General features: G+C 59.3%; 1 protein-coding gene and 1 long non-coding RNA gene across 3 annotated transcripts; one reads left to right on the top strand and one right to left on the bottom strand.

The window, feature by feature from the left end:
- On the bottom strand, positions 1 to 25,001 carry CPT1B (carnitine palmitoyltransferase 1B). Its single transcript, XM_050953236.1, has 14 exons — positions 24,846 to 25,001; positions 23,779 to 23,856; positions 23,455 to 23,562; positions 23,266 to 23,350; positions 21,668 to 21,863; positions 21,099 to 21,284; positions 19,589 to 19,694; positions 16,399 to 16,515; positions 11,160 to 11,324; positions 10,478 to 10,612; positions 9,802 to 9,954; positions 4,618 to 4,731; positions 1,715 to 1,807; positions 1 to 344 (listed from the first exon to the last, which is right to left on the bottom strand). The coding sequence occupies exons 1-14, from the start codon at positions 24,933 to 24,935 to the stop codon at positions 255 to 257; spliced, it is 1,716 nt and encodes a 571-aa protein (XP_050809193.1). The 5' UTR covers positions 24,936 to 25,001; the 3' UTR covers positions 1 to 254.
- On the top strand, positions 5,960 to 6,534 carry LOC127051366 (uncharacterized). 2 transcript variants are annotated; one of them, XR_007774483.1, is made up of 3 exons: positions 5,960 to 6,039; positions 6,088 to 6,137; positions 6,411 to 6,534. It is a non-coding gene; the product is annotated as an uncharacterized LOC127051366 (long non-coding RNA). The 2 variants fall into 2 exon arrangements; XR_007774484.1 differs by having other exon boundaries at positions 5,966 to 6,039; positions 6,088 to 6,145.
- Positions 25,002 to 27,068: the final 2,067 nt, after the last annotated feature.

Here is a 27,068-nt window from a genome sequence, read left to right as displayed (position 1 = left end):
CACAAACAGCCTTCTTTATCAGTAATATTGAGGGAAGACATCTCCCGCACCCATTCCCACGGCTTTGTGGGTCCCCAGGAACCCGTGGCTGGCCGGGCGGGCTCCGAACGGCAGGGACCTACTGCAGGGTGAGCGCTGGCACCGGAGGGGCAGCCCCGCCAGCTCGCCTGGTGTTCTGGGGCCACGCTCTCCACCCTGGGGCCAGCCTCACACTCTTCCGGCACAGGGGCCATCGCCCCTCTCGTGGCGCAGGGTCAGTTGGCCACCTTGTTGGCAGGAACGTTGAAGAGGTCTGCGATGTCCAGCATGGCCTGGCGGATGTTCCTCCCGAACCGTCTGGAGTCCTGTGGTGAGAGAGGAGACAGGACCTGGTTAACCTGGGTCCCAGCAAGAGCCGTGGGTTAGCAGGGGCAGGAGTGGCAGGTGGCAGCTTGAGAAGCCCCAGGCAGGCAGAGTTCTCTGGCCCATGGCATTGGGGGGCGGGGGGATGCGGGATGTGGAGGGGCCCATCCTGCTCTGGAAGTGGGGTACTACATCAGGACAGGACAGGACAGGACAGGGACGAGGGTCAGTGGAACAGGAGGGAGTCGAGTGGGGCCAGGCCCCGACACAGCTCCCCTCCACCGCCACCCCTGAACACACCTCAGCTGCAGGGCGAGGCCGGTTCTGCAACAGCTGCTTCCAAGCCCCATTCGGTGAGCAATCTGCAGACCTCTCCCCATCCTCAGCCAGCGTGCACTCTGCGGAGATCCTGACTGGCGCTCCCTTGCCCCAGGCGGCAGGCGTGACCCTAACCCAGCCCCCACAGCCGCACCCACCCCATGCGCAGCACCCACAGCAGATGGGGCATCTGGAGACAGATGTCTGCTGGGACAGCAGGGAGATCTGGCCTCAGGCGAGCCACAGGGACAATGCCCACAGACTGCAGGACCAGGGAAAGGAGCTACAGCGAGCCAGGCCATGGTCGCCCATCTGGTAGGGAACCACAGGGATCAGAGGCCAGGGACGGGTGGCAAGATCCCATAGCAGCTGGAGAACCTGGCTGTTTAGACAGGAGCTGAAGAAGAGGCAATGTGCCAGAGGTAGGAAATGCTGACAGGACAGAAATGGCGGGCAGGGCGCTCTCGTGTGCTGTCCCAAAACAAAGGAGCCAGGGGACACACGAGGGCGCCGACAGGCAGCACATTTACACAGAGCAACGGAAATGCTTTTCTTACACCATGGTATAATTAACCCGTGGAACTCACTGCCACAAGCTGCCAGAGAAGGTACGACTTAGTGAGTTTCAAACAAGGCCTGCATAACAGGAACATCCCTGCTTAGACAAACACAGAAGGGAAGGCCTGCCGAGAGCTATGAGCCAACCCCCAACTGAACGGCTGGGAGACACTTCTCCCAGGGCACGTTATTCCAGAATCCATGCCCCTCCCTCCGAAGGTCCTGGTCCTGGCCCATCAGAGAGGGGGAGAGATGGGCCCTCAGGCTGACCCACACGGCCAATTCCTATAGCTAAAGGACAGTAGGCCCCAGGGGAGGGCTCTCAGACCCCGTGTCCCCTCTCAGGGCTGCCCTCCGGCTGGCTGGGTGTACCCCAGGGCTCCTCTCCTAGGGAGAGCCACGAATGCTGATGGGCCACGAGGACCAGGAGAGGTTCCTAGCCTGGCCCCTATCGGCCAGGCAGTCTGTGCCCAGCCAGGTTGAGGGGGACTCTGACCGTTTCGGGGCTGGAGAACTTGCTGGAGATGTGGAAGGTGATCAGGTTCTCGCCAGCAATGATGTAAGAGACGCCGTATCCGTCGTCAGCCACCTGCAGGGACAGTCAGAGAGAGATGGATGGGCAGTGGCACCGAGAGGGAATGCAGCTGGGAGGAAGGGGCTGGAGCCGCTGACTGTGGGCAGGGCCAGTGCAACCATTTAGGCGAACTAGGCGGTTGCCTAGGGCGCCAAGATTTGAGGGCGCCAAAAAGCGGCGCCCTCAAAAAAATTTTTAAATTGTTGCAGCCGCTGCTGCTGGAGAGGCAGTCTGAGCTGCCCGCGGCAGCAGCTGCCTGCAGCGGGCAGCCCAGGGCGCCCCCGGGGTCAGGACGCAGCCGCGGCAGCCTGGCAGCCCAGGGCGCCCCCCGGGTCAGGGAGCCACCGCGGCAACCCGGCAGCCCAGGGCGCCCCCAGGATAAGCGCGCCGCCGCGACAGCCCAAGGCGCCCCCCGGGTCAGCGCGCCGCCGCGACAGCCCAAGGCCCCCCCCGGGATAAGTGCGCCGCCGCGACAGCCCAAGGCGCCCCCCGGGTCAGCGCGCCGCCGCGCGGCAGCCCAGCAGCCCAGGGCGCCCCCAGTGTCAGGGTGGCAGCCCGGCAGCCCAGGGCGCCCTCCGGGGTCAGGGCGCCGGCACGGCAGCCCGGCAGCCCAGGGCACCCCCGGGGTCAGCGTGCCGCCGCAGCAGCACAGAGGTTTGAGCTGACGGTGGCTGCGCTGACCCAGGGGAATCCCTGAGCTGCAGGCAGAGGCTCAGAATCCCTCTCCCTCCCAGAGCAGGGGTTCCAGCCTCTGCAATTTTTCTCGTTGCCCGGCGGGGGCGCCGGCGGCTGGGCAGAGCTGCGCAGCTCTGCTTAGGGCGTGTGGCAGGGGCCCTGCGACAGCGGCGCAACACCAGGGCTTCGCTTCTGGAGGAAAGCGGGGGCTGCCCCCTGGCTCAGCCTCCACGTCAGCCCCAGCGAGGGGCACGGAGAAGAAAAGAGCCTCAGCGGTGGTCTGGTGGAGCGGAGGAAAAAAGAGGACCCTAGCGCTCATGCATTGGGCAAGGTAAGCAAGTGCCTCCCCATGGGTCAGCCTCAGGTGCCTGTGCTCCTGCCCCCTTGGTCCTTAGCTGGTCCCTGCTCCTGCTCCCCTTGTGCCTGGACAGCTGGAGAGAACAGCAGCCTGCAGAGCTGAGCTGCCCCAGTGCCCCCAGGCACCCCCCGACCCCATCCCCCCCACAGCCCTGACCCCCAGCTCCGAGCCCAGTCCCTCTGAGCTGGAAACCCCCTCGACCCCATCCCCCCCACAGCCCTGACCCCCAGCTCTGAGGCCAGCCCCTGTGAGCTGGCATTGGTGGGGTGGACGCAAGATGGAATTTTCGCCTAGGGCGCAAAATATCCTTGCACCGGCCCTGACTGTGGGTGGTGCAACCTCGGTTGGGCCGCCAGGCCAGCCGGATTCAGTAACAGCCTCAGGGTGGGTGTGAGCCTTTCCCTGTGCCCAGCTCTGTGCTCAGCAACCCGGAGTCATCACAGAGTTGTAGCACTGGAGGGGCCCTCGAGAGACCATCTAGGCCTGTCCCCTGCACTCGTGGCAGGACTAAGTATTATCTAGCCCATCCCTGACAGGTGTTTGTCCAACCTGCTTTTAAACATCCCCAGAGATGGAGATTCCACCACCTCCCTGGGCGATTTATTCCAGCGCTTAACCACCCTGGCAGTGAGGGATTTTTTCCTAATGTCCAACCTAAACTGCCCTTGCTGCAATTTAAGCCCATTGCTTCTTGTCCGATCCTCAAAGGTTAAGAAAAACAACTTTTCTTCCTCCTCCTTGTAACAAACTTTTACATATTTGAAAACTGTTCTCATGTCCCCTCTCACTCTTCTCTTCTCTGGACTAAACAACCCCAGTTTTTTCAATCTTCCCTCACAGCTCATGTTTTCTGAACTTTGACATTTTTGTTGCTCTTCTTTGGACTTTCTCCAATTGGTCCACATCCTTCCTGAAATGTGCCCAGAACTACACACAATTCTCCAGCTGAGGTCTGATCAGCGCGGAGCAGAGCAGAAGAATTACTTCTCTGTCTTACTTACAACCCTCCTGCTAATACAGCCCAGAAGGATGTTCACTTTTTTTGCGACAGTGTCACACTGTTGACTCACATTTATATATGTGTCACTCAGACCCTGCCCGGTCCCAGCACAGGCAGTGGGGGGCTGGGAGCTGGGAGCTGGGCTGGGCAGGGTATTCAGGTGCTGCTGCCCTGCGAGCTGCAGCAATGCCAGACTCCCTGAGAAATGATAGAGTCACACTCACTGCCCTCACTTCCACGGAGCAGCCTTGCTCCACCAACTGCCCCATCTGGGACTCCTGCCCGTGCAGCCCCTGCAGAGACCAGAGGTGCCCTGTCCCCTGTGCATGTACCCAGGGCACCCCCCTTTCCCACCACTGCAGAGACCAGAGGTGCCCCATCCCCACTGGTGTACTCAGGGCACCCGCCTGCCCAGCCGCTGCAGAGACCAGAGGTGCCCCGTCCCCCGTGCATGCACCCAGGGCACCTGCCACTGCAGAGACCAGAGGTGCCCCATCCCCCATGCATGTACCCAGGGCACCCCCGTGGACCAACACTGCAGAGACCAGAGATGCCCCATCCCCCCTGGTGTACCAAGGGCACCAGCCCGCCCAGCCGTTGCAGAGACCAGAGGTGCCCTGTCCCCTGTGCATGTACCCAGGGCACCCTCCTGCCCAGCCTCTCTACACCCTGAAGTGCCCTTCCCAGACTGCATTTGCCCAAATTACCCTCCCCACCCACACAGCCCCAGTCCCATATGCTCCCACCCTGCCCTGACACAGCACAGAAGCCCCAGGTGGGAGTAAAACTCACTGGGCCAAAGCCACCTCCGGAAGAGACGAGATCCTGGTTCTTCTCCATATCAAACATTTTGATCTGTTGCTGGGGAGTCTGACTGGTGGACAGACGCCAGGGCTCAGCCAGCACCTGCACGGAACCACAGTCCGGTGAGCACCATGCATCTGCCAGCCCCATCCCCCTCCCCTCCAGGGCGGGGCTCCAACCTCTGCAGAGACCATCCTGAGCTGGGCACAGAGCACAGAGCCCTCCCTTCCAGAACCCAGCACTGCCCAGAGCAGAGCTGCCAGCCCAGAGTCACAGCCCAGGGCCCAGACTGACATGCCTGGATCCCCAGCTGAGTCTTGGCCCTTTTCTGGCTTTCTGTAAGCGCCCCCAGTGCCACAAGGACACGAGCAGTTTCACACGGAGGGAGGCTGAACAGGGGCAGGTAGACGCCAGAGGGGAGCTCGCAGGCCGGGCCACCTTCTGTCTATCCTGGTCCAGAGGTGAACATGGAGAGACTAACAAGGCTCTGGCCCTCTCTTCCCAGCCTCCAAGAGGAGCTCACTTGGTCTGTGGGGGCGTTACCAGATGAGTGTGGGTGAAACGGTGTGTGCACACATGTCAGGTGGAGTAGGGTGTGCATGCGTGTGGAGGGGTGTGCGCATTGTGCCTGTGTGCATATGTGTGTGCAGGGTGTGCATGTGTGTGGAGGGGTGTGCGCATGGTGCCTGTGAGCATGTGGGCGTGCAGGGTGTGCATGTCTGTGTGCAGGGTTGCATGTGTGTGGAGGGGGGTGTGCAAGGTGCCTGTGTGCATCTGTGTGTGCAGGGTGTGCATGTGTGTGGAGGGGTGTGCGCATGGTGCCTGTGAGCATGTGGGCGTGCAGGGTGTGCATGTGTGTGGTGGGGTGTGCGCATGGTGCCTGTGAGCATGTGGGCGTGCAGGGTGTGCATGTCTGTGTGCAGGGTTGCATGTGTGTGGAGGGGGGTGTGCATGGTGCCTGTGTGCATCTGTGTGTGCAGGGTGTGCATGTGTGTGGAGGGGTGTGCGCATGGTGCCTGTGAGCATGTGGGCGTGCAGGGTGTGCATGTGTGTGGAGAGGTGTGCGCATGGTGCCTGTGGGCATGCAGAGCGTGCATGTGTGTGGAGGGGTGTGCACATGGTGCCTGTGGGCATGTGGGTATGCAGGGCATGCATGTGTGTGGAGAGGTGTGCGCATGGTGCCTGTGGGCATGCATGTGTGTGGAGGGGTGTGTGCATGGTGCCTGTGGGCATGTGGGCATGCAGGGCGTGCATGTGTGTGGAGGGGTGTGCGCATGGTGCCTGTGGGCATGCAGGGCGTGCATGTGTGTGGAGGGGTGTGTGCATGGTGCTGTGCGCATGTGGGCGTGCAGGGTGTGCATGTGTGTGGAGGGGTGTGCACATGGTGCCTGTGGGCATGTGGGTGTGCATGTGTGTGGAGGGGTGTGTGCATGGTGCTGTGCGCATGTGGGCGTGCAGGGTGTGCATGTGTGTGGAGGGGTGTGCACATGGTGCCTGTGGGCATGTGGGTGTGCATGTGTGTGGAAGGGTGTGTGCATGGTGCCTGTGGGCATGTGGGCATGCAGGGTGTGCATGTGTGTGGAGGGGTGTGCGCATGGTGCCTGTGGGCATGCAGGGCGTGCACGTGTGTGGAGGGGTGTGCACATGGTGCACGTGGGCATGCAGGGCGTGCATGTGTGTGGAGGAGTGTGTGCATGGTGCCTGTGGGCATGTGGGTATGCAGGGCGTGCATGTGTGTGGAGGGGTGTGTGCATGGTGCTTGCGTGCATGTGGGCATGCAGGGCGTGCATGTGTGTGGAGGGGTGTGCGCATGGTGCCTGTGGGCATGTGGGCGTGCAGGGTGTGCATGTGTGTGGAGGGGTGTGCACATGGTGCCTGTGGGCATGTGGGCATGCAGGGTGTGCATGTATGTGTGTGGAGGGATGTGCGTATGGTGCCTGTGTGCATGTGTGTGTGTGTGCAGGGTGTGCATGTGTGTGGAGGGGTGTGCGCATGGTGCCTGTGGGCATGTGGGCATGCAGGATGTGCATGTATGTGTGTGGAGGGGTGTGCACATGGTGCCTGTGTGCATGCGTGTGTTAAATAAGATTAGACCCAAGACCGATCCCTGAGGAACAACACGAGTAACCTCCCTTCAGCCTGACAGTTCACCTTGCAGTGGGACCCATTGTAGACGCCCCTTTAACCAGTTCCTTAGCCACCTTTCAATTCAAATGCCATATTGAAATCCATGTCGATTAGATCTACTGCATTTCTTTTGTCTAAAAAATCGGGTATCTTCTCAGAGAAGGAGAGCCAGTTGGTCTGGCACGATCTCCCTTTTGTAGAACCATGTTGTATTTTATCCCAGTTACCATTTGCCTTTATGTCCTTAACTACTTTTTCTTTCAGAATTTTTTCCAAGACCTCACATACAGTTGACTTCCAGGCCTGTAGTTTCCCAAATCACCTGTTTTTCCCCTTACTTAAAAATAGGAACTATATTAGCAATTCTCCAGTCATAGGGTAAGACCCCCAAGTTTATCATTAAAAATGCTTGCTACTGGGCTTGCAATTTCATGTGCCCGTTCCTTTGATATTCTTGGATGGAAATTATCTGCCCCTGCAATTTAGTCCCATTAAATAGTTTGTGTTTGACTTCCACCTCGGATGCGGTCATTTCTACTTCTATATCCTCCTTCCCATTGGCCACCCTGCCACTACCCCTAAGCTCTTCATTTACCCTCATTAAAAACTGAGGCAAAGTATTTGTAGGTGTTGGGCCACACCTAGATTATCTTTAATCTCCACTCCATCCTCAGTACTTAACGGTCCCATTTCTTCTTCCCTTGTTTTCTTTTTATGTATAAGGCTCGAGAACCTTTTACTATCAGTTTTAATTCCTTTTGCAGGGTCCAACTCTGCTTGGCTGCCAGCAGTTCTCACTTTATCACTACACTTCCTGACCTCCAAGCAGCAGCTTCCCTTGATGATCCCTCCCTTCTTCTACTCCTTGTAGGCTTTCTGCTTTCTCTAATCACCTGCTTGAGATGCTTGGCCTGCAACCCTTCCCTGCCAATGTTTTCCCCTTGCTTGGGCTGCGGGCATCAGAGAGCTTCTGCAACTTTCATTTAAAGTAATTCCAGGCCTCCTCCACATTCAGATCCTTGAGTTCTTTAGTCCAGTCCACTTCCATGACTCATTCCCTTCGTGTTTTTACAGTGTGTGTGATGAAGTGGGACTGTTCTTAATGTTTCCTTTGAATACTGTGTGGGTGCCTCAGTTTCCCCTATGCATTTCTTAAGTCTCCAGTGTGCATAAATGGCCGACACCCTGTATCCTGGCAACAAATAGCCTGGGCTCTTCCCTCCCTGCAAGGGAATAGCTAAAGACGAACAAAGAGATCAGGTGACCTCCTGGCCCGGGAAAGAGACAAAGGCCAGGAAGGAAGGGCTGGAGGGGATTTCCTTTGGGAGCTGGCTGGGGACGGGAAGTGAGGGCAGATAATGTTGTCTGGCTTGCTGCCCCCTAGGATGGACCTGGCTGAGAGGTCCCAGTCTCTGTACCTATAAGCTCTGTTTTAGACCCTGTTCCTGTCATTGAATAAACCTCTGACTGCGAAGTGGGGGTGCAGGACCCTGTGGCTTCCCCAGGACCCCACCGGGGTGGGCTGGCTGTGGGAAGTGCACGGAGGGGCAGAGGATGTTGAATGCTCCAAGGTCAGACCCAGGAAGGTGAAGCCGTGTGAGCTCCCTGCCTTGAAGACAATCTGCTCACAGAGAGGAGATTTCACCAGAGTCCTGCCTGGCTTTGTGGGGAGCAGTTCCAGAGCAGCGCCCGGTTCAGTGAGTATCTGGTGAAGATGTCTGTCAGCCATCACAGTCAGGAATACCTGGGCTCTATCATTATTAGTTGCACTTGTCCTCCGATCTATATCCGGAAAGTTAAAGTCTCCCATAATCACACAATTCCCAGTAATTTTTCATTTATTAAACAAATTAAGGAGGTCTCTATCCATACTCAGATCGGATCCTGGGGGTCTGTAGCAGACTCCGAGCACTATCCCAGAGGAATCTCTAGTATCTTTCTTCCCCAAAGTGATTTTGACGCAAACAGATTCTGTTTTATTCACTCCATCATTTCTTTACAGTCTACTCATCATTACTATGCAGTGCCACTCCAACCTTTGCCTTTGTTTCTGTCTTTGCTGAACAGCACGTACCCTTCAGTACCTGTGCTCCGCTCATGACTAAGGCTACAATTTAATGACTCAGGTCGCAGAAGTCACAGAATCCACGACTTCCAGTGACCTCCGTGACTTCAGCTTGCGAGGTTGGGAACTGCCCAGTGCAGCAGTCTGGGAGCTGCCCTTGTCTGGGAAGAATCCCCGAGCCCCCGCCCGCCACCAGTGGGAGGACCCCACAGCTCCTGGTCTCCACGGGCAGCAAGGGACCCCCAGAGCTGCAGATGACAGGGGTCCTCCTTAGCCCCTCCGCAGCTGCCCCACTTCAGGCAGTGTGGGGACCCACAGATCCCCATTTTGTCAGGTATATTTTTAGTAAAAGTCACAGACAAGACACAGCTTCTGTGAATTTTTCTTTTTCCCTGTGACCCGTCTGTGACTTTTACTAAAAATATCCCTGACAAAATCTTAGCCTTACTCATGACTACTATTCCCACTTCTTTCTGTTACCCCTAGAATACCTGCTTTCACCTTTCCTCCATCTTGTTACCCAGGCTCCTTGCCTTGGGGTCAGACATCTTAGTTGTTTCTGCTTGGCTTCACCCAGATTCCTCGCCAGCTGGGCACAGTCATTCTGGTGCCAGTATCGCCTACCTGGCTGCTAGGGTCACTGGCACGGCCACTTTCTTTCCTCTTAATGTCCCTTCCCCTCTCCTCTGCTGTTCCTTTCATACCCTCTCTCCTGCTCAGGGTTGGAACCAGGCATGGAGATAATGTCTCCCTGGATCCCGAGTTCAAAGGCAGGAACAGGTGGAAGGCAGATCCCCACAAGGCCCCGCGCACACAGCAGACGGCACTGGCAGGGACCATGGTTATTTGGCACCATATGGGAGGTGCAGGGCTGGAGCAGACGTCCCCTGGCTATCTGTGCAGCCCCTGCTGCCCTGGCTCGGTGCACACCCATCCCAGCAGGCTGTGGCCTGTGCAAGGAGACCCTAGGGAATCCTCACCTGCGCCAGGAAAGGCGACTCCACCCCCAGGTACCTGGAGACCACATAGAGGCAGAAGAGGTGTCGGTCAATGCCGGCGCCCGTCATGGCCAGGCGATACATTTGCTGGTGCTTCTCTGCTGCCACCCGGAAGAGCTGCTGACGCTCCAGCTGCTGCAGTGAGAAAAGGGAGCACTCAGGGCAGAGCCGGGACACGGGCCAGGGGCTCCCCATCCGTGTGGTGTGGGCTGGGGACTCGACCCTGGCCTATTGCAGCTCCCTGTGCCACTCTCCCCCTCTACCAAGGACTCTGACTGAGTGCACTGGCTCTAGGGAGTGTCTTCTACTGTGCCCAGCCTTGGGGAGAGCACCCCCTTAGCAGCCCATGGGACCCACTGGACACTGTGGAAGCAGCATAGTGCCCAGTGAGTAACACATAGCATGGGGGGAAGGACCCTAGCTTAGCCCAGTGGTGGGGGGTGGGCCTGGGGGAATAGGTGTGGCTGGCGGGGTAGGCCCTGGCCTGGCTTGGGGGGATGCAAAGAGGGGCCCTGGGCCTGGCTGGGGGTACACAGGAGGGCCATAGGCCTGGATGGGAGGAGACAGGGCAGGCCCTGGGCCTGGCCGGGGAGATGCAGGGGGGGCCTGGGCCTGGCGTGAGGGGAAGAGGAGTCTGGGCCTGGTGGGTTACACTCACGCCCCGGGCCGGGTCCATCATGCTCCGTACGAATGCTATGGACTCCCTGGTGCAGGATCTCACTGTCTCAGTTCTGCCCTCCCGGAAGAGACGCGTCATGGACGCCTCATAGGTGAGGCAGAAGCTGCCCTTGTCCTGGAAGGAGACGGGGCAGGTCACAGCTGGGGTGGGGGGCAGGAGGGGACATGGAGGTGGGGAATGAGGAGTGCTACCTGCCCCTCGTGCCGATGGGGGGAGCCCAGCGGAGCAGTGCATGGTGCCTGGCCAAGAGGCTCCCCTCGCCCCTTCGTTCGCGCCCTGCCAGTGGGGACCAGGAGGGCTGCGGGGAGGGAGCAGCCCAGCACCAGAGCCAGACAAGCCCTCGGCACCTTCGCTGGTCCCAAACAGTCCCTAGACTGTAACTCGCGCACGGGGAGCTTGTCTTTGCTGTCCAGGTCTGAGCCGATGGGGACACTCAGGCTTTCCATGTTCAACCTTTCCCCTGCAGCCCCGAGGGCTAGAAACAGCCAAAACTGCCGCCCCCCGGATTGTGGAGCTGGGGCCTTAAGAAAAACCCCAAACCTTGGTAGAATTACAGTAAAATGGTGAGCCAGCTGCACCCACCTCAGTGGGCACCAGAAACAGAGAGAGCCGCGGATGTAGGGAAAGGGAGGGACAGACGGGGCCACGGGGCAGCTCTTACCCAGAAGTGAGCCAGCTGCAGCGAGATCTGGATGAAGGCGTCGGGGCTGATCTTGAATCGCTTGATCAGGCCCTTCCCGAAATTGGAGAATTGGAAACAGTGGAAATCCACGTCGTCTGCCAGTGCCTTGGCCACGCGGTAGGAGCTGTCGATAACCTTCCTGCACTGCACAGAGAGCACCGGCTAATGCCCTCCTGGCTAGCACGCGGGGGCCCGAGCTGGGCTCCCATGCTAATGGGGACAGGGAATGTTGGGAGCGGGAGATCTCGCAGGGCCTTTCTGGGCTCCCAGGGCAGCAGCTCACGAACCTTCTCCCTGGGATTTAACCCAGAGCTTCAATTCCACTAGCAATGTCAGGCTGGGCCAGGCAGAGAGTCAGGGAGAGGAGCAGCTGGGGACCTCGGCTGGCCCAAGGTGGGTGATCCAGTGTGGGCAGGGGCTGCTCCCCAGGCAGGACACAGACCCCCTCATGCTCCAGCCCAGGTCACACTTCCCAGAGCACAAAGGCTGGGGGGGCGGATTCCCCCACAGCCTCCTGGGTTACCCCTTCCACTGCCCAGGCCTCAGTCCCCCAGCCCTTGAGGGACCATCTAGTGCTCAGGGTGTCCATGCCATACAGCACCAGGGCTCCTGACCCCCGCTGGCAGAGGAGGGAAGAGCCATCAGGAGCAGACAGAATTACACACAAAACGACATTAGAATAATGCTAGCGTGGCAATGCCAAGCCCACAATAGTTAGAAAATGCCAGAATGAAGGTTGCCTGGTGCCTTCACCCTCCCGTTGTGCATATGTCTTAAGATCCAGTAGATAATTACATCAGCACTGCGGAGAACCTGGTCTTCCTTGTAATGGACATGTATGTGACTCGGTTTCCCCTCACTTTGTATTGTTACCCCACGGGTGTGAAGGAGTTAACTTCTCCTCTGGGCTGGGGAGGTAAGAAAAGATGGTGACTTACCTGTATTGTAACCATTGTCCTTCGAGATGTGGGTGCAGACGTGTATTCCACTCGGGCGTGCGCTCAGCGCACCGAAGTGGGAGAATTTTGCCCAGCTGTACCCTAGGGGTGGCGCTCACGCTCCTCCCCTCATAGCTCCTCCCATGGCTATATAAGGGTGGCACTGCCCAACCCCCCTCAGTCCTTCGCACTGAACTCCCCGGCTGGAGACTCCGACGCAGAGGGTGGACTGTGGAATACACATCTGCACCTGCATCTTGAAGAGCGCCAGTTACAATACAGGTAAGTAGTTGTCTTTTCTTCTTCGAGTGGCTGCAGACTCGTATTCCGCACGCAGGCAGTTCCAGCCCGAGGGGGACTCGGAGTCTATTTAACAGGGAGTGTAGAACTGCCTTCCCAAAGTTTGCAAAGAGCTCGATGCCATGATGATCGCATCATGTCTAGAGAAAGTATGCACAGAAGACCACATCGCAGCCCTGCAGCTATCCAGCACTGAGACAGTGCTAAGAGATGCGGCCAATATCACCTTGTGACAAAGTGGGACTGTTCTTAATGTTTCCTCTGATTATTGTAGGGGTGCCTCAGTTTCCCCTATGCATTTCTTAAGTCTCTAGGAGGTGGGATAAAGGCCAGTGTGCATAAATGGCCGACACTCTGTCTCCTGGCAACTAATGGCCGGGGCCCTTTCCCCATGCAAGGTGATAGCTAAAGGTGTTGGAGAACAAAGAGATCAGGTGACCTCCTGGCCTGGGAAAGGGACAAAGCCCAGAGAGGAGGGGCTGGAGGGGGAGTCAGTTTGGCGTTGGCTGGGGACATGGAGTGAGTGCAGACGTGGGTGTCTGGCTCACTTCCCCCCAAAATAGATCCAGCTGAGAGGTCCTGTTCTCTGTACCTACAAGCTCTGTTTTAGACCTTGTTCCTGTCGTTTAATAAACCTCTGTTTTACTGGCTGGCTGAGAGTCACGTCTGACTGCGAAGCAGGGGTGCAGGACCCTGTGGCTTCCCCAGGACCTCGCCTGGACGGACTCACTGTGGGAAGTGCACGGAGGGGCAGAGGATGCTGAATGCTCCAAGGTCAGACCCAGGAAGGTGAAGCTGTGTGAGCTCCTTGCCTTGAAGACAATCTGCTCACAGAGAGGAGATTTCACCAGAGTCCTGCCTCACTTCATAGGGAGCAGTTCCAGAGCAGCGCCTGGGGACCCCGTGACACACCTGTGCGCTCATTGAATGACCCCGCAATGGCTGTGGAAGGGTCATCCTAGACACCTCAGAAGCCATGGTAATGCAGGCAGTTACCACCTGGAAATGCACTGAGCCAAGACTGGTTGTCCCTTCATCCGCTCAGTATGGGAGATAAAGTGGTGACCAAAATGACTTAGTCCTTTCTAAATAACATGCCAAGCACCACCTGACATCTAAACTAGGTAGATGCCGTTCCTCTGCACTTCAACGTAGTTTGGGGGAAAATATATTTAAGTAAATAACTTCCACATAACGCACAGTCAACCTGTGAAACCTGTCCTAATGGCCCCCACTGTCACCAGATAAAGGAACAGATCTTAAGATGGTTAAAGAACACTTAGTTTGACAGCATCTGTCTGGCAAGAAATCCCTTCTCAATGGTTGTGGTTGTGAAATCCTCATTTCTTTCATTATGGTCCCCACTTCCCTGTTGTTTATCTGTCTGGTTCATTAGTTGTTTCTGTCTCCTGTGTAATTAATTTTGCTGGTGTAAGATAATTAGGGTGGTGGGATATAGTTGGTCAGAGAATTGTGTTACAATATGTTAGGATTGGTTAGAAAGATTTCAGTAAAATGATCGGTTAAGGTCTAGCTAAGCAGGACTCAAGTTTCACTATATAAATTGGGGTCCTAGGAGGAGACCAGGTGATGCTTCTCATCTCTGTGCAGAGGAATAAGCTCCCGGCCGCCTGGGACGGGCTGTTTAATGTCATCGCACAGCTGCACGAGGTGAACTATGTGGTGGAACTGTCCACCCGGGCTCACAGCCACCAAGGGTACCGTGTCAACATGACAAAGCCTTACTGGGATGGGGAGAGGCTGATTCGGGCCATGTGTGGGCAGTGGGAGGAGAAGGGGGGATGATCCCCTGCTGGATCTTTTCCCTAAGGCAGAAGCTAGCCCCTCGCTGGACTCAGTTCCCCTCTCTGACCAGCTAACCCCTGTGCAGCAGGCAGAGATCAGAGAGATGCTGCATTCCTACCAGCCGCTGTTCTCCAGCCGGCCTGGGCTCAGTAACCTGGCTGTCCACCGGGTGGAGACAGGAGCCACTCTCCCATCAGTCAAAGTGTCTCCATCACAGTCACTGGGAGCACAGCCCAGGCCCCGGAGACAGAAGTCGGGGACATGCTGGCTTATGGGGTGATCCTGCCCTCCGCCAGCCCCTAGGCCTCACCCTGGTGCTGGTCCCCAAGGGGGACGAATCCATCAGACTCTGAGTGGACTAGCGGAAGCTCAATGCCTTCACCATGTCTGGTGCCTGCCCCGTGCCTGGGCCTGACGAGAGCCTGGACAAGTTTGGAGGGGACTTGTACCTCACTACCATGGATCTCACTAAAAGCTACTGGCAGGCGCCTTTGGACCCGGAGGCCAGGCTAAGATCTGCTTGTAGCCCCCAATCGGGCTCTTCGAGTTCCTGGTCCTGCCTTTCGGCCTCAAGAGGGAAACTGCCACCTCCTGGCACCGGGGGGTCAGTTTCTGAGGGGGATGGAGGACTTTGCCCAGGCGTACATTGACGATATCTGTGTCTTTAGCCAGACCTGGGAGGAACACGTGTCCCAGGTGAAGAGGGGGCTGGGTCGCCTCCAGCATGCAGGACTGACTGTAAAGGTGGAAAGTGCAAAGTGGGGATGGCCGAGGTGTCGTACCTGGGCCACAAGGTGGGGAGAGGCAGCGTAAGGCCAGAGCCTGCCAAGATGATGGGGCATCCATGAGAACGTTGGTGGGTTCGAACGTCCCCAAGTCACCAGCTAAAGTGGCCCCACTCAGTTCCGTCTTGAAGAGGGGAGAGATGTGATGAAGTGGGACTGTTCTTAATGTTTCCTCTGAATAGTGTGGGGTGCCTCAGTTTCCCCTATGCACTGGATAAAGACCAGTGTACATAAATAGCTGACACTCTATCTCCTGGCTACTAACCGCCGGGGCCCTTCCCCCATGCAAGGGGATAGCTAAAGGTGTGGGAGAACAAAGGAATCAGGTGACCTTCTGGCCCGGGAAAGGAACAAAGCCCAGAGGAGGAGGGGCCAGAGAGGGAGTCAGTTGGGAGCTGGCTGGGGACGAGGAGTGAGGGCAGACGAGGGGGTCTGGCTCACTGCCCCCCTGAATGGACCCGGATGAGGGGTCCAGTTCGCTGTACCTACAAGCTCTGTTTTAGACCCTGTTCCTGTCATCGAATAAACCTCTGTGTTACTGGCTGGCTGAGAGTCACGTCTGACTGCAAAGTGGGGGTGCAGGACCCTGTGGCTTCCCCAGGACCCCTCTGGGGCAAGCTCGCTGTGGGAAGCGCACGGAGGGGCAGAGGATGCTCAATGCTCCAAGGAGAGACCCAGGAGGTGAAGACGTGTGAGCTTCTTGCCCTGGAGACAGTCTGCTCACAGAGAAGAGGTGCCCCAGTGTCCTGCCTGGCTTCGCAGGGAGCAGTTCCAGAGCATCGCCCGGTCACACCTTGGAGCGGTGAGGAGAGGGAGCTTGCTCAGTGCAGACGGAATCTTGGAGAATGTAGCTGCCAATCTCCACTGAGCATTTGCAAACGGAGATATTCCGAGGTTCAGAGCTGGGGATCTGCACTGGGATGACAAGAGGTGCCTGACGCAGGCTCATCCCAGGCTCAGCTCCAAAACCACAAAGCAGTTCGAGGAACATTTCATATGGACAAATCAATTTACTTTCCCCAAGTTCATTCTAGGGCACAGACAACCTGTTTTTTCTTACCTTTTTCCAGAAGAATTCAGCCCGAGGCAGACCCCCGGCTCGGGAAATTCCCGCCCAACGCTTGAAGTTTGACAAACTTATAAGCAGCTGAAAACAGGCTTTTACAATGGAAAGCATCTGGCAGTGTTATCTGCAGGAGCTGCTACCTGCACTAACAAAGCTACCCCCAAGCCTGGGAGAGGAGAGCGACTCCGGGCTCTGGCAGGGCCGGGGGAGCCAGTGCCCGGCTCACAGCTGGTGGCAAAGGGGGTCTGCTGATCCCAGTGGGAGCAGGGCAGTTGGGGTTAGGGGGAAGGAATCTCCCTTGCTTGCAGCTGGGCTAAACCTACCTCCTCTGGAATGTCCCACTGCAGCCTCTGGGGAGGGGCCATGGCTGCGCTGGGCTCCCCACAGCAATGCCCCGCCTCGCTGTAGCCAAGGTGGAATTTGTCTGTCCCCAGCGCGAACTGCAGAGAAAAAGACAAGGAGAAGGAGAGGCCTGTGTGAGTGCAGGAAAAACTCCCGCACCCCCCATGGGCACCCACAGCCCCTCCTGTCCCTGTGCCCACATCCCCCGACACCACCCTGGGCCAGGAACACACAGCCCCTCCTGTCCCTGTGCCCACATCCCCCAACACCACCCTGGGCCAGGAACCCACAGCCCCTCCTGTCCCTGTGCCCATATCCATGTGATACTCTCCCGGGCCGGGAACCCACAGCCCCTCCTGTCCCTGTGCCCACATCCCCCCGACACCCCCCTGGGCCGGGAACCCACAGCCCCTCCTGTCCCTGTGCCCACATCCCCCAACACCACCCTGGGCCAGGAACCCACAGCCCCTCCTGTCCCTGTGCCCACATCCCCCGACACCACCCTGGGCCAGGAACCCATAGCCCCTCCTGTCCCTGTGCCCACATCCCCCAACACCACCCTGGGCCAGGAACCCACAGCCCCTCCTGTCCCTGTGCCCATATCCATGCGATACTCTCCCGGGCCGGGAACCCACAGCCCCTCCTGTCCCTGTGCCCACATCCCCCGACACCACCCTGGGCCAGGAACCCACAGCCCCTCCTGTCCCTGTGCCCACATCCCCCGACACCACCCTGGGCCAGGAACCCATAGCCCCTCCTGTCCCTGTGCCCACATCCCCCAACACCACCCTGGGCCAGGAACCCACAGCCCCTCCTGTCCCTGTGCCCATATCCATGCGATACTCTCCCGGGCCGGGAACCCACAGCCCCTCCTGTCCCTGTGCCCACATCCCCCGACACCACCTTGGGCCGGGAACCCACAGCCCCTCCTGTCCCTGTGCCCACATCCCCCGACACCACCCTGGGCCAGGAACCCATAGCCCCTCCTGTCCCTGTGCCCACATCCCCCAACACCACCCTGGGCCAGGAACCCACAGCCCCTCCTGTCCCTGTGCCCATATCCATGCGATACTCTCCCGGGCCGGGAACCCACAGCCCCTCCTGTCCCTGTGCCCACATCCCCCGACACCACCCTGGGCCAGGAACCCACAGCCCCTCCTGTCCCTGTGCCCACATCCCCCGACACCACCCTGGGCCAGGAACCCATAGCCCCTCCTGTCCCTGTGCCCACATCCCCCAACACCACCCTGGGCCAGGAACCCACAGCCCCTCCTGTCCCTGTGCCCATATCCATGCGATACTCTCCCGGGCCGGGAACCCACAGCCCCTCCTGTCCCTGTGCCCACATCCCCCGACACCACCCTGGGCCAGGAACCCACAGCTCCTCCTGTCCCTGTGCCCACATCCCCCGACACCACCCTGGGCCGGAACCCACAGCCCCTCCTGTCCCTGTGCCCACATCCACGCGATACTCTCCCAGGCAGGAAACCCACAGCCCCTCCTGTCCCTGTGCCCACATCCACGCGATACCCCCCCAGGCCGGGAACCCACAGTCCCTCCTGTCCCTGTGCCCACATCCCCCGACACCACCTTGGGCCGGGAACCCACAGCCCCTCCTGTCCCTGTGCCCACATCCCCCGACACCACCCTGGGCCAGGAATCCTGTGACGTTATGAGTGTAATATAATATTTCATTGGAAGGTGACAGGGCCAGAAAGAGTTAATTAACTCAGACTGACCTGACCCATGGGTGAACCTTAAGGACTGGTTAGGAAGATATGTAAATGAATAGAGCTTTGAAATGTAAATCTGCATTGTTAGAGATCTCAAGGGCAGATGTTTGCTCAGGTCTTGTGATATAATCAAACAAGTCTTGTCTATCGCTATAGCTCCGATTCAAAGATCAAAAAAGGAATATTAACATTTATGATGATACTTGAGTGAAATAGTGTTATTGTCTCTATGTCTCCGTGAAGATTGCGGTAACCTGTATCTGAACTGTTTAATGGATAAATTCCCCTGTGCTAATTGCCAGGATGTTTGGAAGGAGACTTAAGCCTATTGTTTTCTCAGGCCAAAAGGCTGCTGGAAACGTATAAGAACCATGGGATATGATCCTGCTTCATCTCAGCTCTGCTTTGGGTTTCAAGAGGGGGAAACCTTAAGCCACAAGGACTGAGGTCCCCAGTCACTGACTGGAGCCACTCTGAATATGGACGTTGAACTGTAACCTCTGAACTATTTCTAAACGGACTTTTGGCAACTACAAGCTCATCTCTACTATGTATCTGAACCTCAAGAATTGAATTCAAGTCTGTCTGTATATTGATCTTTTAACCAACTCTCTCTCTTTTCTTTTATGATACATTTTATTTTCGTTAATAAGAATTGACTACAGTGTGTATTCTGGGTAAGATCTAAGTTATAATTGGACCTGGGTATGGTATGTGGCTGATCCTTTGGGATTGGAAGAACCTTTTCTTTTATATGATGAGATCAGATTTTCAGGAATCATCATCATATCTGACAGATGGGTCTGGATGGAGGCCTGAGGCTGGGTACTTTAAGGGAACTGTGTTGTTTGAACTTCTGAGTAACCAGTGAGGTGCTGTAGAAGCTGTTTTGTGCTGGTTGGTAAATTTAAGTATTAAAATAATCACCAGTGTTTGGGGTTTGTTTACCCCGTTTTGTTTGCAGTTCACCCTAATTAACTGACCTCAGCTGGCTGCCAGGGGCAGCACCCTCACAAACCCACAACCCCTCCTGTCCCTGTGCCCATGTCCCCCCAACACCCCTCTGGATCGGGAATCTATAGCCTCCTCCTGTCCCTATGCCCATGTCCCCTCAATACCCCCCCAGGCCAGGAGCCCATTGCCCCTCCTGTCCCTTTGCCCACGTCCCCCCGACACCCCCCTGGGTCGGGAACCCACAACCTCTCCTGTCCCTGTGCCCATATCCCTGCAATACCCCCTGGGCTGGGACCCACAGCCCCTCCTGTCCCTGTGCCCACCCCACCCACCCCCAGCATCACTCTCGCACCACCATGGCTCAGACTCGCCTGCAGAGGCACACCCTGAAACAGCATCTCCTGACACTATCCTCCCTGCACTGAGGGTGGGATCTTGGCCCCTGCCCCAGGCATGCCATGGACGGCCCCCTCGCCCCCATTACCTCCCAGAGATGCCCCATTATGGGTGCGTCGGCCCACGCGTGCTCCGCGTTGGTGCCCACTTTGCCGTTCTTATACACGATCAAGGTGAAGGATTTGTCGAACCACCTGGGGAAGAGCACAGCATGAGACGTACTTGGCAGGCACGGAGACGGGGAGGGTGCCAGGGGCAGGGGCACAGCGTGAGACGCACATAACTGGCATGGGGGGAGGGGCACACTGTCGTACACACATGGCTGGTCCTGGTGGCCACGAGGGCACTGAGGACATGGCATGAGTTGCACACAACGGGAAGGGGGCAGTGAGGGGGTGGAGGGCTGGATGTGAGGTGCACATGGCTGGCATGGGGGAATTACAAGGGGGTGGGGGACACAGCATGAGATGTCTGTGGCTGGCACGGGGGGAGCACAAGGGGGTGGGGGACATGGCAGGAGACACACGGCTGGCGTGGGGGGTCACAAGAGGAAAGGGGACACGGTGGCTGACATCAGGGAAGTTCAGAGCGGGGACCACGAGGGGATGGGAGACACGGCAGGAGACACACGATTGGCACAGAGGGGAGTACAAAGTGGTGGGGAACATGGTGTGAGACCTGCGCTTGGCAAGGGGGGAGCACAAGGGGGTAGGGGACATGGCAGGAGACACACACGGTTGGCACAGGGGTAGTACAAGGGGGTGGGGGACACAGTTTGGGACCCATGGTTGGCACAGGGACAGCACAAGGGGGTGGGTAACATGATGGGAGGCACAGGTGGCTGGCACGGGGGGAGCACAAGGGGCTGGGGGACATGGCTGGCACCAGGGGAGCACAAGGGGCTGGGGGACATGGTGGGAGACACACGTGGCTGGCATGGGGGGAGCACAAGGAGGCAGGGCATGGCGTGAGACCTGCGGTTGGCATGGGGGAGGCACAAGGGGGCGGGGGACACAGCGTGAGACCCGTGGCTGGCACGGGGGGAGCACAAGGGGGTGGGGGTCATGGCATGACACCTGCAGTTGGCACGGGGGGAGCACAAGGGGGTGGGGGACATGGCTGGCACCAGGGGACCACAAGGAGGTGGGGGATGGCATGGGACCTGCAGTTGGCACAGGGAGAGCACAAGGGGGCGGGGGACATGGCACGAGACCCGCGATGGCACAGGGAGAGCACAAGGGGGCGGGGGACATGGCACAAGACCCGCGATGGCACAGGGAGAGCACAAGGGGGTGGGGGACATGGCAGGAGACACACGCGGCTGGCACAGGGGAGCACAAGGGGGCGGGGGACATGGCACGAGACCCGCGATGGCACAGGGAGAGCACAAGGGGGCGGGGGACATGGCACGAGACCCGCGATGGCACAGAGGGAGCACAAGGGGGCGGGGGACAAGGCACGAGACCCATGGCTGGCATAGGCATGCGAGGGAACGGGGAGGGATGCCGTGATAGGAAGAGGCCAGAGTCAAGGCTGGAGAGGCCAGTGCCCAGGCCAGTGCCAGGGTGGAGGTAGGGGGCAGCGGCTCTGTCCCGTACCTGTCGTAGCAGCGGCCATGCAGCAGGGACTTGGCGTAGCCATCCATGCTATCCTCTCTGCCCCGCTCGTACCCGTGCGCCTCCTCGTCCAGCGCCAGGAAGAAGGCAGCCCGCTCGATGGCGTCCAGAGACACCTTGTTCTTCCCTCGGTTGAAGAACCTGGCCCGGGCTTCGGCCCACGGGACCCTGGCCAGATAGGGAAGGGGGGGACACATTACTGAGGCAGAGCAAGGGGCTGGGGCAGACCTATGCCAGGATCCTGATGCGTCCCCCTGGCAATCCCCCATCCCACCACGGGCCAGGCTCAGTCGCCCACCCCCAACCCCACAAGCCAGGCCTAGTCCCCCTCCCCACTATCCCACCACCGGCCAGGCCCAGTCCCCCTCCCCCTCCTCCCACCACGGGCCAGGCCCAGTCCCCCTCCCATGCCTGCACTTGGGCGGTCTCCCAGCTGGTGATGCCCATCACCAGCTCACTGGGCTAGGGGCTCCCAGCTCCCCAGGGTTGCGTCCTCAAGGCTGGCAGTGCCCCATTAGCCAGCCCCTGGCATGGCCTCCTTGAGTACCCACCTTTCCCCAGCAGTGAGTGCCGCCAGCTTCTCCTCCCCAGGCTGCGGGGGCGACGGGTCGTCCAGGATCCTCTGGAATTGCAGCTCCAGGTCCCGTGGCTTCAGCAGCTTCCCGCCCTGGTACAGCCACACCTTGTAGAAGCGGCCCTTGTGGTAGACGGCCAGGTGCTTGCTGTCCAACAGGTGCTGCAGGGTGTCTGCAGGCAGGAGATGTACCAGCCACAGTCACCTTCTCCACAGCTCGCTGTAGCCCAGGCTGTCCGGGCACCAGGCCGCCAGGATCCAGCCTGGGCCTGCACGGCAGCCCTCGGGGGTAACCAAGGGCCCATGGGGCCCTGCACCTAGGAGTGTTGGGAAAGAGCCCAGCTGCGGTGCAGAGCCACGGGGGGATGGCCTCCAGGTGCTGCCCTGGGGGAACGGAGCCACTGAGCAGCCGGGGGACGGGCTCCTGGCACTGCCCGCGGGAACTGAGCTGCCAGGCCGCAGGGGGAAGGGCTCCGGGCCCTGCCCTGGGGGAACGGAGCCACTGAGCAGCCGGGGGACGGGCTCCTGGCACTGCCCGCGGGAACTGAGCCGCCAGGCCGCGGGGGGACGGGCTCCAGGTGCTGCCCTGGGGGAACGGAGCCACTGAGCAGCCGGGGGACGGGCTCCGGGCACCGCCCTAGGGGAACTAAGCTGCCAGGCCGCAGGGGCACGGGCTCCGGGCGCCAGCCCTGGGGGAACTAAGCTGCCAGGCAGCAGGGGGACGGGCTCCTGGCACCAGCCCTGGGGGAAGGGAGCCAGCAGGCTGCAGGGGGATGGGCTCCGGGCAACACCCCAGGGGGAACTAAGCTGCCAGGCCGCAGGGGGACGGGCTCCTGGCACCAGCCCTGGGGGAAGGGAGCCACCAGGCCGCAGGGGGATGGGCTCCGGGCACCACCCCAGGGGGAATGGAGCCACCAGGCTGCGGGGGGATGGGCTCCGGGCACCACCCCAGGGGGAACAGAGCCGCCAGGCCGCGGGGGGACGGGCTCCGGGCACCACCCCAGGGGGAATGGAGCTACCAGGCCGCGGGGGGGATGGGCTCCGGGCACTACAATGGGGCAAACAGAGCTGCGATGCCCAGGGGCATGGGATCCAGGCGCTGCCCTTGTGGGAACGGAGCCACAGTGCTGTGGGGGGACGGGCTCCAGGTGCTGCCCCTGTGGGAACGGAGCCACAGTGCCATGGGGGAACGGGCTCCAGGCACTGCCCTGGGGGAACGGAGCCACAGTGCTGTGGGGGAACGGGCTCCGAGCGCTGCCCTGGGGGAACGAAGCCACAGTGCCATGGGGGAACGGGCTCCAGGCACTGCCCTGGGGGAATGGAGCCACAGTGCTGTGGGGGGACGGGCTCCGGGCACTGCCCTGGGGGTATGGAGCCACAGTGCTGTGGAGGGATGGGCTCTGGGCGCTGCCCCTGGGGGAACGGAGCCACAGTGCTGTGGGGGGATGGGCTCCGGGCGCTGCCCCTCGGGGAACAGAGCTGCTGTGCCCAGGGCAAACGGGCTCTGGGTCCTGGTTCTGGGGAGAGGGAGCAGCGGCTCCGGGTTCCTGCTCCCCCTCGCCCCGTGCCACGTACCTGACTCCATCCCGGGGATGCGGGTGGTGTTGAACATTCTCTCCATCTGGAAGGAACACATTGGCACGATGCCGAGCGCCATCACCTAGCAGCACAGCACAGAGAGGACTCTCAGACGGTCCAGGCCTGCCCCTCCCACAGCCTCAGCACCCCCCCCAGCCCTGCCCCACGTGGCGTGCAGACACTCACCGGGGGGATCTCCTCGCGGTCCAGCTTCCGCCGATAGAGCAGGATGGAGTGCACGAAGTTGCCAGCCCGGGCTGCCTGCAGGGGGCTGGGTGTCACGTACAGGAAATCCTGGGCAATGGGGAGGGGGGGGTCACAGCCTGCCACAAGCCAAGCCCCAGCCCCCACTGCTCAGGCTCTGGAGGTGCAGCCCCCAGCCCAGCAGCAGGGTGACCCCCCACACACTGGGCCCCTCTGGGGAAGGGGGTCAGTCTCTCTGGCTGCTCCACCAGGTGCCCTTTGGAGAGGACGGGTTGAAGCCCCACCTAGGTGGCCCTGCGCCCTCACCATGGCGTAGTAGTTGCTGTTGACCATGATGGGGCCTCGTCCACGCAGGTAGACGTACTCCTCCCACCAGTCGCTCACCTGCAACGGGAGAGCGTCATGAGCGGGTGGCAGGAGAGGCCAGGGCTGGTAGGGGCCTGCCCGACTCCTCCGTGGTGCTGCCTCTGCCTCCTCTGAGGCCGTGGGACCCCAGGGCTTGTCCCAGCAGGTGGTCCCAGGTGCCCACCTCCCATCCTGGGACAGCTCGGCTGTGAGTGCCTCCTGCAGGAGGGCTGGGAACAACACACGGGGTTGTATCCTTGCATTGCCTCCCGCAGCCCCCAAGCTCCTGAGAGGGGAGCAGGCCGGGGGTCCCTGATTCACAAGGACTTGAGTCTTGCTGCCGCCACCCCCCACCCCCTGACAGACTGGGCATGCTGCCGTGCCAGTTAGACGTGGGAGGGGCCTGCGGGCTCCCAGGGACTCTGGCAGGACCAGGTCACTTTTGAGCCCGTGCTAGCCCTTCCCCAGCCTCCAACCTCCTTGTCTGCTCCACGGCTCCCCACCGGCCCCCTCCCAGTCAAGCGGGGTGGCTGGAGGGTGCCTAACAGTCCTCGCTTCCCGCTGCACTGATGCTGGAGCAGCTGGTGCTGATGGGGGGCCAGGGGGACAGTGAATCCTCGCAGCCAGCCCTGGTGCCCACAGGCAGAGCCAAGGCAGATGGAGCCACGTGGATGTGTCAGGCAGATGGGCTGTAGCTCCTGTCACAGGCCTGAGAGCCCCACTCCTGCCCTGAGGCTAGCGGGATGTGGGGGGTGCTGCCAGGGCAAGCCCAGGGCAGCTGTCCCCCATGCGGAGCCAGCCCCTGCCAGCAGGTAGGCTCGCCACAAGTTCCCACTGCCCAGCTCCCACGTCCTGCCAGTCCGGGCATCGCAGACCCCCAGAGCCTACAGCCCACTGGCCTCCAGACCCTGGCTTTGGGGTAGTTGGGGAGGGACCCAGGAGAAGGCGGGAGGCAGGAACTGGAGCAGAGTGGAGCGGGAGGGCTGCTGGCTCCGGGCACTCGGTGGCACAGGGGCAGGGGAACTCACATAGTTGGTTGCCCACCAAGATTTGAGGACCAGGTACTTCTGCAGCCTGGGAGCTGTGTGCTGCTGGAAGGCTTGGGCCAGGACTACCATCTCGCGGTACTTCTCATCCTTCAGCAGCGGGTGCACGGACTCCAGGTACTGCAGAGACACGGCCAGCCTGAGCCCGGGCTCCCTGCAGGGGGCAGCCTGAGCCCCCCACCTGGGTCCCACTGCAGTCTGGGGCCCCGCTGTCCTGGGCAGGGCTCAGAGCAGGTGCATTCTTCCTTTCAGAGCAAACAGAGGATTTCTGCTGTGTGGATCTGTGACGTTATGATATAAACTGGGACCATATAGAACATGGGTTGCAACTAAGGTCCTATAGTGGCACCAAATCTTATGTAAAGGGGGTCATATAAGGGGTCTAGGACCAGGTTCTGGGTTGCTGGTTATGATTATGCTGTCTGTATGTCTGTATCATTTTGTAGTTGAAGTTACAAGTATTGACTGTATACTGTCTGTATTTCAAATTGGTGCTGTAGTTCTGGGAAAAATCCCAGACAAGTGGGTGTTAGCTCTGCCTAGCCTGCTTGATGGCCCATTAAAGACCATCAGCTACACAATTGACCCATTGAGAGGAGGCAGATATGCCTTGTAACTCAGCAGGGTGTGCAGGGACTTGCCCATGTGACTCCAGACTCCATTTTGCTGTAATTTTCCACAATAAGAACAAAGAAGTGTTCTTACACCTGGAAGAGCCTATATAAGGCTGATGCCTCATCTCCATCTTGTCTTCAATCCTGCTTCCTACCTCTGGAAGGACTTTGCTACAAGCTGAAGCTCTACACAAGGGACTGATGACCCATCCCAGCTGGGGTTGTTCCAGAGACTTGATTTTAACCTGCAGTTTACTCCATCACTGCTACAAGCCTGAACTAAGAACTTTGCCATCACTAGATGGAATTGATTCCATTTAACCAGTTCTAGCTCCCATCTATATCTTTTTCCCTTTATGAATAAACCTTTAGATTTTAGATTCTAAAGGATTGGCAACAGCGTGATTTGTGGGTAAGATATGATGTGTATATTGACCTGGGTCTGGGGCTTGATTCTTTGGGATCGAGAGAACCGTTTTCTTTTATTGGGGTGTTGATTTTCATAACCATTCTTCCCCAGGACGGGTGGGACTGGTGGTGATACTGGGAGACTGGAGTGTCTAAGGAAATTGCTTGTGCGACTTGTGGTTAGCCAATGGGGTGAAACCGAAGTCATTTTTGTCTGGCTGGTTTGGGTTGTCTTAGAGGTGGAAAAACCCCAGCCTTGGGCTGTGACTGCCCTGTTTGATCAATTGGTCCTGAACTGGCACTCTCAGTTGGGTCCCGCCAGAACCGCATTGTCACAGGGTCTGAGCTGCCACCTCGCCAGCCCCGCTCCAAGCAGCAGCAGTTCTAAGTGTCCCAGCCCTTTCCTTGGGGACAGTTCCCAGCCAGCTCCACCCGTCAGGAAGCAATGCCCCCTGCTCCAGTTCTCAAGCCCTTCTCCTGGGAAACAGTCCCCCAGCTCCCTGCCAAGACCCACTGCTTGAAACCAGGCTTCTCATTTCCTGCATTGATTCCCCCATTTCTCCCCTTTCCACCCCCTGGAATCCCCCCGACAGAGCCGCTCGCTCCCTGGGTCCCCACCCCACTAGTTCTGTAGCCACTTGAAGTCGGGTTGGCTTCTCCCATTCCCACGCCCCCAGCCAGCCCCTCCAGAGTCTTCCTTTGCTGAACATTCCCAGCAACGCTCGGGGCCTGCAGCAGGACAAGCCCTGCTGCCTGCCCAGCAGTAGGGCCCTGGTGGGGTCCCCACGCTGCACCTGGTGTGCCCACGCTGCAGGACAGAGCTCCTGGGGGTGCCCACTGGGCTGCATTTGTTCCCCTATAGACAGCCACCCAGCCCAGAGTGACATCCAGGGATCTCCACGGCCAGGCCAGGGGGTCTGACTCACTCTGCTCCTGGCCTGGAGGCTGCAGTGGGCATGTCTGTGCCGAGCTGCTTTCCCTGGTCCCTAACACAGAGGATCCTGCGCTGTCCAACTGCAGCTCCCTGGAGCGGTCATTCCTTTGCTGCCCCTCCCCTGTAGCCCGCCAGCCCGGCTACGAGCTGCAGCCTCCCAGCCTCCCAGCACTGCATTACGCTGGCTATCGCCTGGCCCTCCTGGCCCATCTCCCTGCTCCCAGCTCTAGGTACAGACACTTCAGTCCG

Source organism: Gopherus flavomarginatus, chromosome 1 (assembly GCF_025201925.1).
Source record: "Gopherus flavomarginatus isolate rGopFla2 chromosome 1, rGopFla2.mat.asm, whole genome shotgun sequence".
Taxonomy (NCBI): domain Eukaryota; kingdom Metazoa; phylum Chordata; order Testudines; family Testudinidae; genus Gopherus; species Gopherus flavomarginatus.
This window is presented reverse-complemented; position numbering and strand designations above follow the sequence as displayed.

Excerpts from the sequence above, each read along its gene's own strand:
- CPT1B (XM_050953236.1), bottom strand. The coding sequence starts at position 24,935 with ATGGTAGTCCTGGCCCAAGCCTTCCAGCAGCACACAGCTCCCAGGCTG. Across the intron at positions 21,285-21,667 it reads GCACTCACTGCTGGGGAAAG|GGTCCCGTGGGCCGAAGCCC; the intron begins GTGGGTACTCAA and ends CTATCTGGCCAG. Across the intron at positions 4,732-9,801 it reads AGTCGCCTTTCCTGGCGCAG|GTGCTGGCTGAGCCCTGGCG; the intron begins GTGAGGATTCCC and ends GGTTCCGTGCAG.